Here is a 19,931-nt window from a genome sequence, read left to right as displayed (position 1 = left end):
TAAATTCTAGACTTTGGATTTATAACAACTGTTATTAGCAAACAGGTAAGGTTTGTCTTTTAATTCTTTCTTCACTTTAAATGCTGAAATCTAAACTCACTATCCTTATCACAGACTTAGGAAGGTTTGCCCAGAGCTAAAAACATCTATTACAAAGTATAACTAGGTATGGATTGCAGAGCTTTCCCACCTGTGCCTCCTTCCCTTTCATTACCACAACACAGGCTATGACGGCGGTAAGCTTCAAGAAGCCAGAGTTGCTCGTAGCTGCAGAGCAGATTGCTGATTTATTCATTCTCTGGCTGCAAGCTGAAATCCAGCACTGCTTCTGTTTCTATATAATTTAAAATAATGATTCCAAACACAATGAGATTTAATTGGCTGTCAGAAAGTAAACACAAATAAAACATGTATGGGACCATGCAAAATTAAAAGAAACATTTAAGTCTCCCCCCTTACTTTTATTGTTTGATTTTGTTGTTGCTCTTTTGCTGTCACAACAGGGTCTTCTGTGCTATGTGCTGTAAGTTTCAAAAAGACTAAGGCACTTGCAAAAATGAGTAATCCTATAGAAGACTAATAATGGGATGCATTATACTCTGCTGACATACAGAGAGTACCCATAAAACAGCTGGCAGGCTTGACCTAATGTTCTGCCATGATGATATGATCTGCAAATCTGAGCTGCTGCTGGCGAGACAATGGCTGTAACTCGAGAGACTAGCTGCAAATTTTGGCAGGCGGGGTTTCCACCCAACAACGCTTATCTGCCCTTGAAGTTACAACTGAGCAAATCTTGCCCATAATAACCTCTGTCAGCTCTTCGTTCCCAGACAGAAATAATTGGAAAGTTACAGTCTGGTAACATGGATAGGAACGAAGAGAGAGAGCACAAGGATGCTGGAAACACAGGGGTGGGAAGAGACCTTGCAGCAACGCAGCTACACTCAGCAATTAACAGTACAGCTTCCGCACCTTTGACAAAGAAACGTGTCAGAAGAAAATGGTACAGCAAAGCATGCCTAAGCATGATTTGGGATCCATCTAAAAATTGGATAAGAAGCCACAACTGGAATTTTCCAAGGATGTGAATGAAATACAGCTTTCAAAAGTCCCCAGTTTGGGGTGTTAACTCTGTCTGGCTCCCAGTTAAAATCCAGGTACAAAAGCCCCAGCCCATCGCTGCTCCAGGCACAGGTCCTTCCTGCCTGGTTCCAACGGCTACACACAGCGCTGCTCTGAAAAAACCTCTCCCTAACATTTGCTCCCACACATAAATCCAGCCAGGCACAGCTCATCCTTATCACATACGCTCCATTTCCACTGTTACATCTTCGTTCAGTAATTCAGTTTCACCTCAAAGCCGCACGCTTCTTGTTTCTGTTACTCCATTACTGCCACTTCTCCGCATTCCTTTCTGTAAGGGGAAGGAGGGCCGGGAAGCAATCACTTCATCAGATCTCTATTATTTTTTTTTTGCTTTCTCATTCTTCAAGGGAAATGAGCAGTATCCAATAATTCTTTACACAAAAGAAAACAAAAACAAGCAAACAAAAAAGCTAAGCAGCTGCACCAATACTTAAGAGGTACTTCTTAAGAGGTACTTCTCTCCATCCATTCCTGGAAAAAAAAGACTTTGCTCAGCTGTTCTGTTGTGAAAACTCCGAATTTCTATCAACCCTGACCAAAAATAAAAGTGAAAAAAGCACGAACACGCACACACAGGCACAAAAAATCTGGTAGATAGCTCAGGAGAGCTCCCCCCCTGTGGTCTCCAGCACTGCTCCTCCCTCACAGCCTCTTCTAAATAAAGAATTTTCCACTTACTGGACACATGCACTCGGACTGCTCTTTTACCGATTTAGCACAGATGAAGTTCCTTTCAGAAACACACAGAAGAGAAGAACAGGATGCACGTTTGTACAAACAAATTCTGAAGTACATGGCAAGTTTATCTTGTGTTGAGTGAAAGCCACTGGAAGACGGAGAGAGTGAGAACCTTGAATCTGAGAGCTTGCAAGAAAAAAGGTTAAGTGCACGTTTCAGAACTGGTCAGCAAAAAGCAGCGCAGTGTGCTTTTTGAATGAGGATGTATTAATGCAGTTGAAAGCATTATATAAAAACGGGAGATCCAAAATGAATCAAGATGCAGTAAGACATGACATGGCTTTTTCTTGCTCCCAATTCAGTCCTTACAGTATTTTGCACAAATTCAAGAGGGAAAGGTTAAATCACATAAAAAAAAAAAAAAAGAGGATGCTCAATAAGTTAATGTATTGACAAACCAGGTGCATAAAACCACTCAGTGCTTTTCTATACATAAACGTCTACTAAAGTGAATTGAGTTTTAGGTTCTCCTTCTGAAATAAAAAAAATGTGTTGCTGGCAATAAATGGGCCTTCAATCCAGCCTGAACTTATTGCTAACCGATTAGCTTACATCAAAATTAATCCACCTTAAACTGATGAAGAATATTCACGCATGGTTTTGCACCAATTTAGGTAAATATATTATCATCGTCTCGTCCCCCCTTTTTAAGCAACATCTCACATGAAGCTAACCTGATGCAGGGCTAAATGTCTGGTTTGATATCCTTAGGCACACTTTTCTGAAAAAAAAGAAAAATTTACTTAATCTGGGCTACTCGTACAGCCAGGTATTCTTGCATCCAGATGCAGCCAGATTCTTGCATCCTTCTGGAGCCTGGTCAGGAAAGCAGCGCACCAGAGTGCACTTAACGTTTCCAATTAGCAGCAGCCTGCAGGAAGGGGAGCACAAGGCAAGCAGCAAGTTGAAACAAATATGAAATTTGCTCTAATTTGACATGATGTACTGCTATCAGTGCTGTGAGCCTCTTTTGATCACAGACTGTATTTCGAGACAACTTTGCAGAAGATATATGAAGTCTGAACACGAAACCAAGACCTGATGGCCAAGCGTATCAGAAGTCATCACAAATCAAACCATTAGTAAGAAAATCTTATTCTGCAGCACTCTCTCTTCCTCTCTGATCTTTTGCATTTCTGCTCACATAAATCACAAATGTAGCTGCCAGGCACTGGTTTACATTTGAAAAATTACTGCCATTCCTAAGACATGACGCAGCTGATTGTAACTCAACCACCACATGGTATTTCAGCAGAGTAAATACTTCTTTGCGACGAGAATAGTCCTACGTGCTGGTCCCTCCAGCAGGGAAAAATATAATGGGTTTAAAAGGTCACCAATAACTATTAGGGGTAATTACCTGTCTGTTAAAAAAAAATAAAAATCTATTCAACACCCCCCCAATAAAAGATGATAGATTGAAAACTTGGAGGCTGCTACTTGCCCCTGTAACAAATAGCTGATCTTGGTAACATGGCCGAGGTATTTCAGCCCTAGCAAATGGCCCTGCTGCTTTTGGAACTGGATCAAAACAAGCCATCCCCTTTCAAACAGCCACCCGTGTATTTGCATAGCTGAAATACAACATGTAAATCCCTGCAATGGGATGTGAAGAGGCAGAGAAAGCTTGGGAATTAAAGCTGCCCAAAAGTTTCTCAACTTTTTTCTTTCAAAACGCACCAGAAGAACCAAAATACCTTCCACAAAACTACTTGAAGTGCTTTGTTCCATTAGATTCTCTCAGACCCAACATTTTACAACACTTTCTACCCAAAATGTGACTGATTTTACTCAGAGTCTATAAAGATTACTAAGATACAAACAATTCATTGATATACCTCATTGACTAGTGAAGTTTTCTGGGCTCATAATAACATACGAAGTTATACATTTAACAATTTCCGAAGACCATAGGCAACTAATAATACCTTTGGTTTCTCCTTCCAAGCAGAACATGGCAATTTGTGGCTTTCGGTCTTTTGCTGCAAGCTCTAAGTTTGCTGTTGGGTTGAAGCATTTCGTGGTGTGTGGAGCAAATGCTCCATTACAGCCTTCAACTGCAGAGGCTCAGACACGATAACCTGCCCAGCCCTTTCCCAGTCGCAGCACACAAGCTCTATGAACAGCTGTTATCCCCTAACTCCAGGTAAATAGACATTTCAAGAGGTAACCACAGCAGTGCATCCAGGTGCAAGCCACCAACCCCACCCAAACACAAACTGTTCTGGACCTCACCTCTCTAAGCTCTTTCAGTAGAACTCCAGTTAACGACTCATTGTGGGAGACCAGATTTGTGGATCGCCTGAAGAGTAGATATGCACACAAATCAACTACAGAACTGCAAATAAGCACTTCTCATCCTGTTAGCTCACAGTCAAAGGTGACATAGAAAGCATGTGTACCTGACGCATCATTACTGTCATCTGGAAACTGCTCTGGCTGAAAACCCAGCACTTTTTATTTCTGAACTGGTTTTGAGCTGGCTCAGTTCCATGCCCTGGTTTGCCACGCTGCCATTGCTGCTTTTTCAGACTGTTACTGTATGAGGCAGCAATCAAAAAAAGGGGTCCAACTACTTTTTCTGATAGCAGCCTGGATTTACACTGCAATGGAACATCTTATCAGGGGGACTGGAATAGATGATCTTTCAAGGTCCCTTCCAATCCCTAGCATTCTGTGACTCTGTGATCTTATCGTACCACAGACTCCAGATTTCTCTCGTACTTCATGCTGAAGCCAAGCACCAAGAGCACGGTCTTCTCCAGTCCACAAAGAACACTTACAGGTTAAGAGCAGGTGATGACTGAAGAAAGAATTGCTTTTACAACTGAAGTGGAATACTTAAGCTAAAGTTAATGCAAGCCTGTGTCACTGCCAGCAGAAAAGAAAAAAAAAAAAAGAAAAAAAAATTGAATTGTGGATTCCCTAAGTTAATCATTTTAAAACAAGCAGAAAATAAAAGTTAAAAGCTGCAGTGAGCCATTCAGGTATTCTTTCCTCCAGTGCAAGCTCTTTTGACAGAAAAGAGTCTGCAAGAAAGCCATTCTGCAAGTGCCAACTTCTTTTTGAGAAAAGCACTACTCCAAGAATAGGTTACTTCACTGAGTCTGGAGCAAAGACCGTCCAACCTCGGTATCTTTCCTTCCCAAACTAGAGGTGAAACATATTGCAAGGAAGCTTAGTGAGCCCCCCAGTTGTTGCTTCAAAAGGCATGATGTTGCCCATCAGATGATCAGCAGCAGTTTTGTCCCTTTACAAGGCTCAAGGTTCCAAACTCACATCTGTTACTGGGTTGAAAATTCATCGGGAGTGAGAAACTGCAAGTCATTTGCCTCTCATGTATGTTTCCCTTAGGATGCTGTAATTTCCAGTTTCAAACTCAGTCCATATGCCATCAGTAGTATCCACGCTAAAAGGTAGCAGTCACCAGGTTTAACCAATTGAGAACAAAACTCCTAGAAGGCAGCAAATCCATTTGAACCCTCAATCTGTAGAATATAACCCAGGAGATAAACCATTCTGAACTGCACTGCAAAGATTAGACAAGTGACACTGAATCACACTGTTAACTTCTCGGAATTTCCTACTGTGTTGGTATGATTTACAGGGGTGTATTTAAAAAATAAATAAAAAACCAAGCAGTTCTGGGTTAGTTTCCAAAGTGCAGACCACTAACAAACCCAGCGTGTGTTTGTTGTTTCTAAAAGGAATGAACTTCTAGCTTTACATTTCACAACCATCAACTTACCCATGCTACCAGTGAATGAAGTTCTTACCATCCAAGGGCCCATACTACAAGAACCAGTAGCATTACCCTCATCGCAGCCACCTTCATATTTTGTACCACCTGGCACCTTGGCTAGCAGACATTATCAGCACAAGAAGCTCACAATTCCCTTTCAATCCACGTCAACTTCTTTAGACTGAGGCATCAGCAGAAAAAGCTTAATGCCCCCGCTCTGGGCTTTTCCATACACAAGTGGACCTTTTCCATCTCATGTGATCAGTCTACATTCTATCCTAAGCATTAGTAACCCTACAGACTGAAATCTAGATCCTACAAACAGCCATAAACACGCTCAGTCTACCTATGATGAGTAGGCCCGATTATTGTTTCTGACAGTCGCATTAAGCACAAACGCAGAGAGGACTGGCACCTGAGTGCAAAGCTTTAACACAGCACAGGATGCAACTGTAGATAGGAAACTGACAGGTCTGCGAATATCGAACTGACAAAATTAAGATTCATTAACACCACGTATCAAACACTGCCTGATAAAGTTTGTCACTGCGTAAATAATTCTGTTTACTGCCTGCGGATTAACCCCCTCAGTTGTGTTGCAAAATAAAAGCAAGAGTCGAAGCATTACAGCCTCTAGGTCAGTTTGGTCCATGAGTCTGCAGGCAGGGGAAGTGAGTATCCTTTTTACACAGCTGTCTGAACGCACAGACCTACGGGGACACTTCCCACCAGCACTTCTTGGTCGGTAACATAAGGGACGAGGCAGTTTTTCCTCCACCCTGCTTACTCACAAGCCTTTTGTGGAGAGGAGATGTCATAATCAGCAGTTGGCTGAAGCCAGCACACAAAAATCACCCCGGAAGCAAGATGAAATGTTGGCTAGAGGAGTGCCTCTGATTCATCCCGCTGCCCAAGGCCATTCTTCAGGTAGCAGAGCCTTACTCAAAGGTGTGCTTAAAAAAAAAAAAAAAAGCTCAGGAAAAAACACACAACGATCTAGCCCAGCCATTCAGATTATGATTATGTAGCTTACTGGGTTATAATACCCAACATTTTTAATTCCTGACGCTCGGAGTAATCTCACTAAGTCATACACATGGGTTCCCATGTACAAACAGCCTGGGCTGTTAGCTGCACAGAAAGAAGCAAAGTTCAGGGTGTACAGCACTCCACACCCTCCCGGTTACCAGAGCAGAACTAGATAAGGCCATGCTGCATACGGTACCTCTGAAGTTATCTAGCCAAACTTAAGCCACAGTCCTGCAAGAAGGAGGCTGCCTCCCTGCGAAGCCACTTTGCAATCGAGTTGGTTTTCATATTCACTACGCAAAGCTGCGCTGGATGAGGTCCCTCATTTTTCAGCCCATGGACTGAACTTGAACAAGCAACCTCATGGGAGCTGGGGCAACTGACACTTTGCAAGCATGAAATTACAAATTTGCCTCGCATCAAAAAAAAGTCCACCGAGGAACACAGAGGGCACAAAAGATCGCCCTGCATTAAAATAAACTGTAAGGAGCTGCTTGTGTCAGTCATGGTTTCCTGCCCATCGTTCCCATCCAATTCTTGCAATCAACCTCAGAATTGTGTGGTTTTTGATTTGTCACGCTCGCAAGAAAATGGGAACTTATCGGCAGCACCACTGGTTATGTTCTGCCTAGAGAGAAGCGAGCCAGTACTCGACCCACTCCTTTTAATTGTTATCGGGACAGGGCAGAAGGCACAAGGTGCCAGTTAAGCCTTCACTGCTCCTCCCCTCACTTCAAAATATCACTGTCAAGATTTCCAGCCCCCTCCAAATACATCCCCCACAATCCCCAATTCCCACATTACAAACTTCTTATCCTGACGCTACTTTTCCTATCCACATCTCCGTTTGGGGACAACAGCAGGCATTTTTGCTGCTACGTTAGATCTCTCTGTGCTGTTAAACACGCTGCGGAGGCAAAACTACAAAGGTCAGTCCTGAGCCCAGAAACCCAGAGCTCCAAGGGCAGGCGCTGAACGCAGCCTCCATCCCCACGGGTCCAAAGAGCGGATGCCGGCGGCTGAAACTTGAAAGTGGAAGAGGGCAGAAACTGAAAAAAAAAAGAAAGTAACAGCGGAGGAAGCGTGCAGAGGAGAAAGGAACTGGGGGTTCCCGGGGCTGAGGAGCTGGGGAGGAAGGAAAGGCACAGAGCCGGGGAAGCAAAGGGACGTGCAGCATGGGGAGGGCTCTGGGGGGAAAGGCACAGCGAGCAGGGAAGGGGGGAGCAAGGAAAGGGGGAGCAAGGGAAAAGGGGGGAGCAGAGGAGCCGGGCAGGGGGAGCGGCTGGGGCTGGCACTCACCGACGCCGTACTTCTCCCGCTTGGTGGGGATCCAGCGGGCCATCCCGGCGGCGCTTCCCCCGGCTCGGCTCGGCCCGGCCCGGTCCCTGTGCCGCCACCGCCCGGCCCGGGCCGCTCCGCCATGCGGGACAACTGCCCGCAGCCGCCCGAGTGCCGGCCGCCGCCGAGCGGCAAGGAGCGGAGCAGAGGGGAGGGAACAAGGCCGGGGGCGGCCCGGCACGGCTCGGCTCGGCTCGGCACGGCTCCGCCCGCTGGGACTCACCTGCGGCCGCTCCCGCTGCTGGAGCAGCCGGGGTCCCGCTGGCTGCAGGCTTTGCTCGAGCAGTGAACCATTAACGAGGAAGGAAACAAAAGGGTTAGTTTAAAAGTAGTGTGTAAAAAAAAAAAAAAAAAAAAAGAAAGCTCACAGGGCTGCGCTTTGCCGAAGACACAAGGCTCTTGTTTGTGGGGTTGGGTTGGTTCCTGGTGTAAGCCTCCGGTGCTCTGGGACCTGCTGGAGTATTTGAAACTGGTGACAGAGACACAAAACCACAGAACGATTAAGGTTGGAGAAGCCCTCCAAGATCACCTGGGCCAACCGGCCCCCTACCACCACCATCACCCACTGACAGTGTCCCCAGGCTCCACGTCCAACCTCTCCTCGAACATCCCCAGGGACGGTGACCCCAGCACCTCCCCGAGCACCCCGTCCCACCGCCCGACCTGCCCTGGGCCGTGCGGACAGCTGGGGGTTTTTACAAAGTGCCAGGTCGAACCTGGGAAGGTCCAGGTCCTCCTCATCCCTCGGGGGCTGGAAGTCACCAATGTGCTTTTTATCTCTGCAGAATGCCTGTCTCCCGTGGCAGGCAGTGAACAGTGCAATCAGTCTCAATATTTGAATACACAACCACCTGTATACCCGCACTAAAGCAGGAGAATCTGGAGAAATAATCTTATTCTCTTCCAAGGGAGAGGCACTAGGGGCAGCCCTGCTGCTCAGCTCATCTTGCCCTGGGCAGATCGCTTCGTGGCTGATTCCCAGCCTCCATCCCTCCTGCATGTTCAGAGCATACTTTCCATACCACGCTCTCCCACCTGTGTTTCTTCTAAATTTAATTTGCCTTCATCTTCACTGACGCCTCTAAGTGGCAGAGTAACATAAATGAGAGTTAATTACTGGTAATTTGCCCTCTCCAACAAATAAACTTGTTCTTCGCCAGCCAAAACTTTAAACCTAAGGCCACTTGATAACACTATCACAGCACCACTGTACAATATTTTGTGCTTTTAACAATACCTGGTGGCCTGTCATCCGACAAGAATGTGTGGCCTACGAATTTGTTGCGTGCCCAGTCCATTACTCATCCAGCTGTGATGTGCTGTAACGTTACGCCCAGTTCCCACTAGAGAGCCAAGCCCTTCTCTCAGACGATGTTTTGATCTCCCTAGGGCTGCTCACAACGCGACTGGGGTGCTCCCAACTTTGTTCGGCTGTGTACTGCTGAAGAACCGAGCAGCAGAAGGTTAAACGTGGACAAGGGCTCTTTCGGTACCTGCACGGCACCTGAAGGGTCCACACGGAGTTTGTCAGTATGTGGAACAAGTTATAGCAACAAAACAGCAAGATTTGCAAGCTGGAACCGGTTAACTAATCTGTTCTGTACAAAACACTAACTCAACTCAGCCAACTGTGCCTCTGATGCTGTACTGACACCTACCTGAAATCGTTGTCCTTATCCACAAAGCCTACAGTACCTCTAGCTAAAGATTCGGTAGTGCCACTAAACGCAGCCCTTGTAGGGTTTTTGTGGAGAGCTGAGGGCTCACAGGAATGGGGTGGGGGCATCCAACAACTTCACACACTTGCATGAAGAACAAACACTGGGGTATTTTGCAAATCCTTCTACTCTGAAAGATTCACCCAAACTTTTTTCTTTTAATGGAAGCTTAACACTGCAAAATTCTTGGAGACCTTAACACAAAGAACAACGCAATTAGGCTATCAAGACAACCAAACTGGGTTGGTCTAAGCCCCTCTAATCTGACCTTGGACTGTCTGGATTCCAAAATATTCCCCGATACAAATGGGATAAGGCTTTTTTGTGGCCCTTTTGCAGTGTGTGGCAGAACAAACGATGCAGAGGAGGCTTCTCTTGCATCACCCTGCATTCCTCCCTGTCCAAGGAACTTTCCATCCACCCTGGAGGGCTGCTTTAGCCATGCCTGAAGTGTTAGTCTTGTAAAAGCTGCAGTACTTCAAGCTAAACATTCCTCGCTGCAGTTCAAGGTGCCACGTGCGTGCTAACATCCAAGCTTAGCTAAAATAACCCTCCTTTGCAGGAGGAAAACGCCTCTTTCTTTTCTGCTAAAGTTTTCTTCTGTTCCATGTCAGTTACGCTGAGCAGTGGTTTTCCATATCATCAACCCAAAGAGAGAAGAGAAGCAGCTTGGTAAGCGTCTGGAGGTGACCAGCGAGGGACTGTGCAAAGCGCCTGGATCTGAGGCCAGAATATTAAAGCAGAAAAACATTGAGGAAGAGAATGCAGTGAGTTTTTGAAAGCCCACCTGTATTCTGGCTGCCAAGGCCTTTGGCTAGAGGTTCTCTAACCGAGTCTGCGTGACGGCCTAGCACCCTGATTTTAAGATTCCTGATTTTATAGTTGAGCTGGCTGAGCCGTACCCGTATTTTCCAACCCAGTTCAAGCAAATTCTTGGCAGCAAATGAAAAACAAGAGCAAAACATGAAAGACAGACAAGCAGCAACTAGAGTAGCTGCTTCTTTTTTTGTTGTTGTTGCTTTTTTTTTTTTTTAACTGAAGTAAGGGAAGTTGGCGAATGATTCATCGAATACAACGATTTGCATATGTTAGGGCACATGGAATAGGAAATTGCAGCTATCACTAAAAGTAGGTTTTATTTAGGAAAGCCTTTTATTTAATCTTATGTTACCAAATACATTATTTTTTTTCTTTCAACGCTTAAGTGCTGTTTAACCAGGGACACTAGTGGTAAACAGTCTGGACCCTGTTCTTCTCTGCCCCAAACAGAAGATAGACAGTTCAATTCCATCAAGGTTACAATTAGAGATTAACTCTGTTTACATAAATACCACATCAAAGCCACACGACTGAGGGCATGCTGCACATCAGAGTGGGAGAGAATTTGCGTGACTGGGGTTTATTCACGTTAGTGCACTAAGAACGCCATATCACTTCTGTGTCTTTTACCTTTCACAGTTGAAAGAACAACACAATTGCAATTTATCTGACTGCTGGAGTAAATCCTTCATCTGAACTTGTCATTTCAAGACGTTAAGTTAGAAAGAGCCCCATGTCCTAGAAACATTTCTCAAGTACTACCCAACTGCATCTCTTTCTTTGTGGAATAACTGGAGTTAAAGAAACGTAATTCTAGTGCCCTCCTATGTCCCAAATGAGAACTACAGCGGCTAGAGAATGTACTCACCTTCACTGGATGAAAGGAAAAGGCAAGAAAAAGTTTTTCCTGGGGCAACACCTACGAACTCTCCCAGTCACCAGCCTGGATTCTATCTAGCTAGGTGCTGTGCATATACGACCAAAAAAAGATGGCACTTGTACTAAAAAGTTTGCGATCTAAATTAACAGAAAGGACGTGGAAACAGAGTGGAGAAAAAATAACAAAACTATATTGCTCCACAAAATGTTAAGTGGTTTTAAAATATCAACAAAAAAAATCTCCTGCCACAACTAAAGCCATCTCTTCATTAATTGAATAATTCAAGCCTTCCTGCTGATGAATGATCAGGTCTAGTTCAGAAATTGACCCTTAGGTTCTGATCACTAGCAGAAATCGTAAATAAAACCCAGCAGTGTAAGCAATATGATCAGCTAAATATGCAAATATATTCATACACCACAAATAGGAGAAAACGCCGTTTATACCCAGCTGCCTGTACATGTTTTATCGTGGAATAACAATTAACCTTATCTGAAGATCTCACAGCCCAAATATATAGTTATATAGCTGAATATTTCACTGCACATTTTGTTATGCAAGTAAGGCAAAAGCTTGCATGATAATGGTAGTTTGGTTATTTAGTTGGCATTACCATATTGTCAGCTCATTTTGTTGTTCTGTTAATGTCGCAGTGATATTTCTAAACAACTTCTCAAAAAAAAAAAACAACAACAAACAAACAAACAAACACTATTTAAAGGACACCAATTTCACAGGCACTTTTTTTCTGGATTACTCTATACCAGCACAGCTGTGAGAAAGAGTAAACATTCATTACCTAAGCTGTGATTTACAGCTACTACTACCATCTTTTGATCACCACCTGGGACTAAGGTGCAACAAACTTGTCCAGAAGCATTTCCTGCTACTTGGGAGTTAAGAGTAAGCACAGGATGGCTTACTCAACAAGCCCACGAATTATGTCAAGACCCCTCTCTTCTGCAAATACAGTTTGTTCAGTCTTCCTGCAGCGATGGAAGGAAACAATTTCTTCACTGGAAGAAATACACAGCAGCTCTGGGCACAGCTCATTGACCCAAGGCCTAACATGAATGGCTGCTCAATGTTTCTGTTTTATTTATACACGGTATAAATTGCTTCTTAAGCAGAGCATTCAGTATTTCTGAACAGAGCAGCAAACTCCCCAGGAGGCTAACTGCATATGATAGCAAACAGTTATTCTGCATGGTATTCTGGGCTGGTAAATAAGCAGAACTGTGGGCAAACAGTGCTGCTGAGAGGACCAGTAATGGAGAAGATGCACTGTAAAAGTTGTGGATTTTGTGTAAAAAAAAAAAAAATCCCCAAAGCAATTATGTGATTATGGAGCTGAGCTTTCCTTTCCAAAACCGATGCACGTCTTGGGGACAGATTTGTAAAGGTATTTAGATGTTTAATGATGCTGTTAACGATTCTAGTAGGAATCTGAGAGTTACCTCAATGCTAATTCCTGTTGAAATTAATGTAGGAACAGCAAGTTTCGCTGAAAGCCATTCAGGCTTAGGTTTTCCAGTGTATGTCCCAATTAATAAAGACATGACGCTGCATGTCCCGAGCACCGTGCCGTGCAGCCTTACTAGCTCAAATCCAGAAGCTGCAGAGATGCTGCCTTCGTATGAATTACTCTGTTGAGTTCAGCAATGTTCAGAATCTTCCAGGGTTAATGACTACAGGACCTGTAGTCAAATAATAGGCAGGTACGGGTTTCTTGAGAGGTCAAGAGGACTTGACTTCTCATCAGCAGCAAGCAGCATGACTAGCACCCCTGGCATGGGGCATGGCTGCAGCCCCAAAGCTCTGCAGTGCCCTTGGATTCCCTTCAAGCCAGCCCTGCATTTCTTCAGTCCTAATGAGGCAGAGCTGCTCGTTTCAGTACAGTTACGCCACTGATAAGCTGGGGTAACATGGTGCTGAGTAGCACAACAGTTTGTTAGACGGGCTTATCGCTTTTTCTCAAGAGGAATCCTAGATGAAATGTAATCATCTCCGTTTCATGATTTTGTGCAAAAAATTCCAAAGCCATCCGAGTACCGAAACCTGACTCCTTTTCAATTAAACAGGAATGGGGACTATAACAACCCTTAGGCAGCTTTGAAAAATTCTGCCTTGATGTATCCCTAAGTCAGATGAACAGGTTCTGAGTAATCAGTTAGTTGGCGTTTCTATTTTAATAGCTTTGTATTTTCATGTCTGAGTTTATTAAAATTTCAAAGCTTAGTTTTCCTACCCCTCCTCCATCTGTTTCTTATTAAGGAAAGACAGAAGAATCTTCCCATCTAGTCTGCATTTTATCCAGATGGTGATCTCTTCCTTTGTTGAGGCATGAATCCTATCCATGCAAATCAAAGCACCAATCACGCAATCAACATCTGCAACAGTTGCAAAACTCGTTAGGATATTTTGCTTCATTAGAAAGTGCAAGGTGTTAACACCCTGTCTGTAACACTTACGGGTATGTTCACCGCTGCAAATGCCAGCATGATGCACGCATGCATTTACTTATCTGCACCAACTTGATACAAGAAGACCAGACCTTACTCCTGTAGGTTCTGTTAAGTCCCAAATCCAATATTTCTGAAATGAAACACAATGAGAAACGATACTTAAAACGGTATAGCATTCAGAGATCTCACTTCAAAACTGCTTTTAACTATCTTCATCATCTACAATTCACTTGAGTCCATTTATTGCTGCCACATGCACTGATAAAGAATCCCATGGGCCAGCAACAAATCCAGCTCTCCAGCCCATGAATGAATTACTGCTGAAAGCCAGACTTTATTATTCGTATTAGTAGCTCATTAGGTGGGCACGATCCTCAGTGGATGTAAATCAGCACAGCTTCACTGAAATCCATTTTGTTTGCTTTTCACATTTCATGCCACAAATGTTGCTCTTAGCGATAACAAAAAGGGTTGTGACTTTAATTTTAGCAGGAGATCATCTGACTGCTACATTTCAGCTTGGGATGCCAAGACCTTTCCCAACAGCTGGATATCAAATTGTTTTATCTCACTTTTGAACTCCTTTTAAAAAGGTTAGCAGGAGGCAGAGGCAAAGGTTATCTTGCAATTCCCTTTGTCGGAAAGATTGCTGCATGTTTCATAAAAGGTTTTGCAAGTCCGTGGCCTCAGGCAAAATCTCATAATCAGAATTGCTAGACTGAAATTCGTGGCTATTCTAGGGAATAACAGCACAAGCAAGTTTGACAGAACTCAGAGACCTTCAGTGCTCCAAGATTTTATTGCAAAATTTGTGAAGATAAAAGATCCCTGTGACCTCGTCCTGTCAACGAGGGATCTGATGAGGTACGAGCTACCCAAACGCAGCCTGCCATAAAACTGTGAGTGATGGCAGCAGATTTAAGGAAACAGCAGAACACACATTGTCAACTGCTGTAAATGAGTAATTCTCTACCCACGTGGGTGTTTCTGTGCAGAGTTACGCTAACTGACATTCTGCCAGAGGGGCAGATAGGTATCTTTAGTGCGTGACTGCAACTGGCCAGAAACTTCCACAGAAATGCCCCTTATCGAGGCATGTGACTGCTTTGGTGTTTCGTCAGACACGAAGGAAGGGAATTTGCTTGTGTGGCTGCGTCTTGTGTCTAGTTAAGTTCTAGGTTAACACTCCCTCAGCTACCAACTTGAGCTTTACAATTTAAGAACGATGAAAAGCAAGCAGTAAGTAACTCTTACTCCAAAGATAATTGCCATACTCTGGTTTAACCATTGCATTTTACTCTTTTGCTATTTTATTTGAAGAAAAGAGCATTTGAGGCTGGAGGAAGGACCCTATAAATTCAAGAAAGATCACTCTCACAGCCAGTGGGTTTATTTAAACTCCTCTGTCTCAAGCTGGTATTGGTCTATCAAAAAGCCATAAAGTTCTTTCATTTAGTTGTTGATTTCTACAGCGCTAAATGGTCATAGGGTTAAGTTTTCTGCCCCTTTTTCATGACTACATTAAAACATATTCGTTCATTTTCTAACATTACTTTCTATGTAAGCAATTGCAAATAGAACAGCAAAAAAACTGACCCCATTCGCACTGCGAATGTGCCTGGACCCTCCTGTCCTATCTAACAGAGTACTTGTTGTGGAGATAAATGTTTTTTAGGAATGTATTGCTGAAAAAATAATTTCAACGTCAACCTACTGCGGGGTTTTTACATTATATTGTTCCCATTACTATAGAAAATGGAACTGGTTTTATAATCAATGAGATTCAACAGAGCTCAGTTAATTCCAAGACAGAAGAATAAACTTGAGGAACTAAGAGCTGAAGTCAGTAGCAATGCTCAGACTAACTTCAGCAAGAGGAAGATTTCAGCAAAATTCTTGGCGTAACAGCCTGACCTGCAGGTACAGACATAGATGCCAGTGACGGATACGTGTGGTTCTCACTAGTGGCCTGGTACCTCAGGCAGTGACTCTGCTTACTTACCCCAGGAGGAATCCAGGTTGCGTTTCTCTTACTCCTACCTTACCACCACGTAGGCCAGAACCCTCAGCTCCGGCTGCTATGGCACAACTGAAATAGCTACCAAGAGACTTGCAAACTCTGAATTTATATTTTACTTTTGTTCCAGCGATCCCACTCCTCCCTCCTCTTTGATAACATGAGAAAGATTAAAAGGAGGAAGTGCTGGCAGGCATTTTCATTAAGAATCACTGGCTAATTCCAAAGTGCCTATTAGTAGAAGCCCTCTTGCAATGCCTGTGGTATCTATCCATCACAGCTGAATCATGGATATCGACTATTTTATATTTAATGCATCTCTTACATCTTTAATGTCTGAAGAGCTTGTTCCCGAAAGCGTCCTCAGCAGGGAGGTGTGTGGTCAGATTTAATCAAAATTTTCATGGCTGGAAATGAGCTTCCAATAATTCTTAGGACGCATGGGCAGATGTCATAGTCCTCTTCGGCAACTGCGATCAATAGTTCCTTTCTTAAAAGCAGTGATTTCTCCCTCTGCTCCTGGGAAGTCTATATGAAGTGCATTACTACAAAATTAACCCCCGATTTTGACACTGAGGATACAAGAAAGCTAAAAACACCTATTTAATTCAGATGCCTGTTACATACAGGAGTGTTTTTCCTAAGGAGTTCAGACATTCTGTAAAGAATAATAATTGCTTTGGCCGTTGATCAGAGATTGCTTCCTGTCAAATCCATCACAGAGATCTGGTTCATGATGGGAAGATGCAGATTCAGATGGACAGAAAGCAGCAAAAGTAGAAGGATCTGACTTTGATCCCACAGGATTTTGATATTTGCTTGTCACCACTGTCATATGTGGTTATTTCTCAAGTAATAAATCAATACTGATAAAAAGAAAAATCAAATATAGATCTTACAACGGGTAAACTCAAGCTAAAACCAAGCACAGTAGTTTCTAGACCTAACCACAAACAATAAAGGCTCACCCAGGAACTCACCCGATCTAATACCCAAATACAAATTTTGTGGCTCGGACTAATTTCCATTTAGCATGGATTTAAGTTATAAGGAGGTAGAGGTGCTTTGTTTTTTTGTAAACAATTAATGGTTATGTGCAACTCTTCAGAAATATTCACCTACAACTTAGGGGTTCTAGGTACAGCACATTCCTTGCATCCTTAAACAAAGGCAAACTGCTTATATTTACGTACAGGGCTTGATTAATTTACATTGGGAGTTTTGAGATCTTCAGAGGAAAGGTTCTGGATAAGCATGAAATTTTATTATGTGATGCACGCTTCAGAAAAAGACAACAAAGCCCATGACTTTCTTATGTCTCATTCTTATGACTCATTTTCATTTGCATACGAATAAACGAGCACTTCAATGATACATTCATAGTCCTAAGAATTTCTCCATTCATCTAATACTGATTCTTTTTTATGAGTTTTATCTTTAATTTTTTTTTTTTCAACTTATTTCTCTTTTCTCCCATTGAAAAGGAGGAAAGATGTATTCAGAACTTGGAAAACCAAAACTGAGAAACAATACCAATACAATAATCACTTTTTCTAGGGTACTGCCTGATGCACACAGTACTGTTGATAAGAGACTGCCTTCACAGCTCTAAATGTCCTCTCTATAAGTTAATTCTCCCTGGCTTGAAAGAGGCTTTCATTTTTTAAAGGAAATTTCTTGTAATTTCTGTCATTCAGTTTTGATTCTCCGGAGGTAGAACACATCTCCTCCTGGGACCCAGAAATATCCGTTTAGATGTCATTAGAAGTTTTGGATCTCTCTTGCACAGGCCTGCAGGAGAGCACGCTGGCGGCGTGCAGTGCACCGGCCCCGCGATACCCTCAATGTGGAGAGGTTTTTCTTTTGTAAAGTGAACCAGGGAAGAGAAAGAAAGGAAGCAAAGTAGGCTTGGTTCTCAGTGCTTGCAGGAATGGAGTTGAACAGGCAAAATAAAACACCTATTAACAGTAGAGTCTATGGTTTTGAAGATCTCTGGCACTGGCCATTAAGCTCTCCTGATTTCCATGCTGCTTCTCATGTCTGCCTTCTTCCTCTCCGTTCCCCTCTCATGCAAGGGGTACAGAGCCTGAACGCAAACCTGCTCTGCCAGCAACATTCACAGACACCCCCTCTGTTGTCTCAGTGCTCCCATAGTGTGAGGTTAATTCTAGCAAAGAGCCCAAGAGATTGTTTCATCCCTCCAGAGAAGCAAAACTATCACAACCGTTGGGAAAAAAAATCTCTGCTATGGGGAAATAGAGATTAGAAAAATCACTAAGAGTGAGAATTAATGACAAATATATCAAAGTTGAAGAAAAGACTCACTAAATACCCAAATCAAAGGAAAGCACTGGGATGTAGGGAGAAGGAAAGCATTGGAAAACGTTTCTTTTAAAAGGGCTAAGCCTACAGCCCTCATATAAGTGATATTCTGCTTAAAAAGATCTACAAATGCTTAATCTCAAGGGAAATCCTCAAGGTTACTGCAGTTCCAAATGTTCGTGAGAGGATGCTATTACAAATATTAAACGCTAGATGCCACTAAGAGATCAGCATGGAAAACTGTTCGCTCTTCCCTGCAGAGTGCTCAAACCCCCTGCACCTGGTTGTGGCCACTGGCCTGGTTCCTCAGCAGCAGGAAAAAAGCAAATGAAAAGAGCTCCAGGTAAACACCTGAGGGGGCATTTTGCACAGCTGAAGAGTTAGCGTGCAGTATTTAGGTTTCTGCAAAATTATTTCCTGCTATTATCCTTGCCTGCCTCAAATATTTCTGCAGCAAACAGCAGCAAAGAAGAGATTTAATGCTCTTCTATGTGAAAAACGACCTCCTCCAGCACAGAGAAATAACATGAGCTAAAACCGTCATTCAGCGATGCTCCCGGTATTTACTGCGTGAAACAAGAAGGGCGTTTGTGGCATCAAGATCTATGAGGATCTCTGTAGATGTGCACACAAACTGTAACTCAAAACGTCTGCACTTTTCAAAGCCTTAAGCGGCAGGGCAAAATTCTAGCAGGGACTAAGCGTCCGTTCGACTTTGTAAATTCACATTGAAGACAAACCTCAGAGCAATGCAATGATACCTTCTGCGGGCTTCTATCCTGTACCACCCCCGTTTTATTTTGAGCGTGCTGTATATACATTTTGCAACAGAACATGTTCTGAATAGCTGTGGGTGTCCCAGAGAAGCAGCGGTCCCTGAGATGAGATGTGGCCAGCCGGCTGAGGGGTGACTCCCTGCAGCACATTGCTCCACGGGTCCCCTACAGGGACTGGGAACCGCTGCCTCGCGTGGAATAATGCTTTGCACCACGGAAGGCAGCACTTCTGCCACTTTGCTGTGCACAGATGTTGCCATCAGCCAACAAGGAGCCACTTGTTACCGTAGGAAACAGCTGCTGCTGTGCTCAGCCCCGTGCCCTCAGCATGCACCACGCTCCCCCCACAGCACTGATACCCCCCCAAGCACCTTTCTGCATTGCTCTGTGCAGGCAACCGAAGGCAGGCTATCCCTGCAGCAGCATGATGCAGCTCAGCCCGAGGAGAACACGGTGACAAGGCACTATTTCTGCTCTTTCTGCTGCTCAGGAGCGTGCCGGGACTGACGTCAGGTCGCTGTTGCCAGGCATTGGGAGCACACGCACTGCCTGGAGCAGAGCTCAAGCAACCAACCGGGCAAAAGAAAATAAAATTACTTGCTGGCAACTGGTAACGCTCTGTAGAGGGTAAGAAAAAGCCCTCTGCCTTCCTACTCTTCTGGATTTTAATTAGTGAGTTTAGTATAGAAGTCCAAAAGACACAGATTGCCAACACTCTGCCCAAATTGTACTTATCTCTAACACAGCAGTCTAGAAACTGATTTATTCATCAAAACTGCACCGCACGAAAGGCAGGAAGACAATTACAGTCTTGTTTTACTGACAGCAAGACTGATCTGAGCAAGACAAAGTATCTGACCCAACACCAGCTTTCACGGGGGAGGGTTAAGCACTGCAGGACTCCAGGGTCGGGCCCACATTCTTTCATTAACACGTGC

General features: G+C 43.8%; 1 protein-coding gene across 6 annotated transcripts in view; it reads right to left on the bottom strand.

The window, feature by feature from the left end:
• The window catches only part of DOCK5 (dedicator of cytokinesis 5), a 121,677-nt gene that overhangs the window by 75,732 nt on the left and 26,014 nt on the right, over nt 1–19,931 (bottom strand). For 3 of the 6 annotated variants that reach the window (XM_083811587.1, XM_083811586.1, XM_083811588.1), the window contains 3 exons: nt 13,885–14,008; nt 8,713–13,803; nt 8,365–8,465 (listed from right to left, as the gene is read on the bottom strand). The exons of 1 other annotated variant lie outside the window; for it this stretch is intronic. In XM_083811587.1, coding sequence (XP_083667713.1) covers nt 8,365–8,465; nt 8,713–8,996 — 385 coding nt within the window. In that variant the 5' untranslated portion in view covers nt 8,997–13,803; nt 13,885–14,008. Of the gene's footprint in view, nt 1–7,957; nt 8,148–8,364; nt 8,466–8,591; nt 8,621–8,712; nt 13,804–13,884; nt 14,009–19,931 lie in introns of those variants that run through there. 2 more of the 6 variants (XM_083811589.1, XM_083811590.1) reach the window with 2 other exon arrangements.

The sequence above is a fragment of the Anser anser genome (genome assembly GCF_964211835.1).
Source record: "Anser anser genome assembly, chromosome: 26".
Lineage (NCBI taxonomy): Eukaryota > Metazoa > Chordata > Aves > Anseriformes > Anatidae > Anser > Anser anser.
Note: the sequence above shows the minus strand (reverse complement) of the source record. Positions and strands in the feature narration are given on the sequence as shown.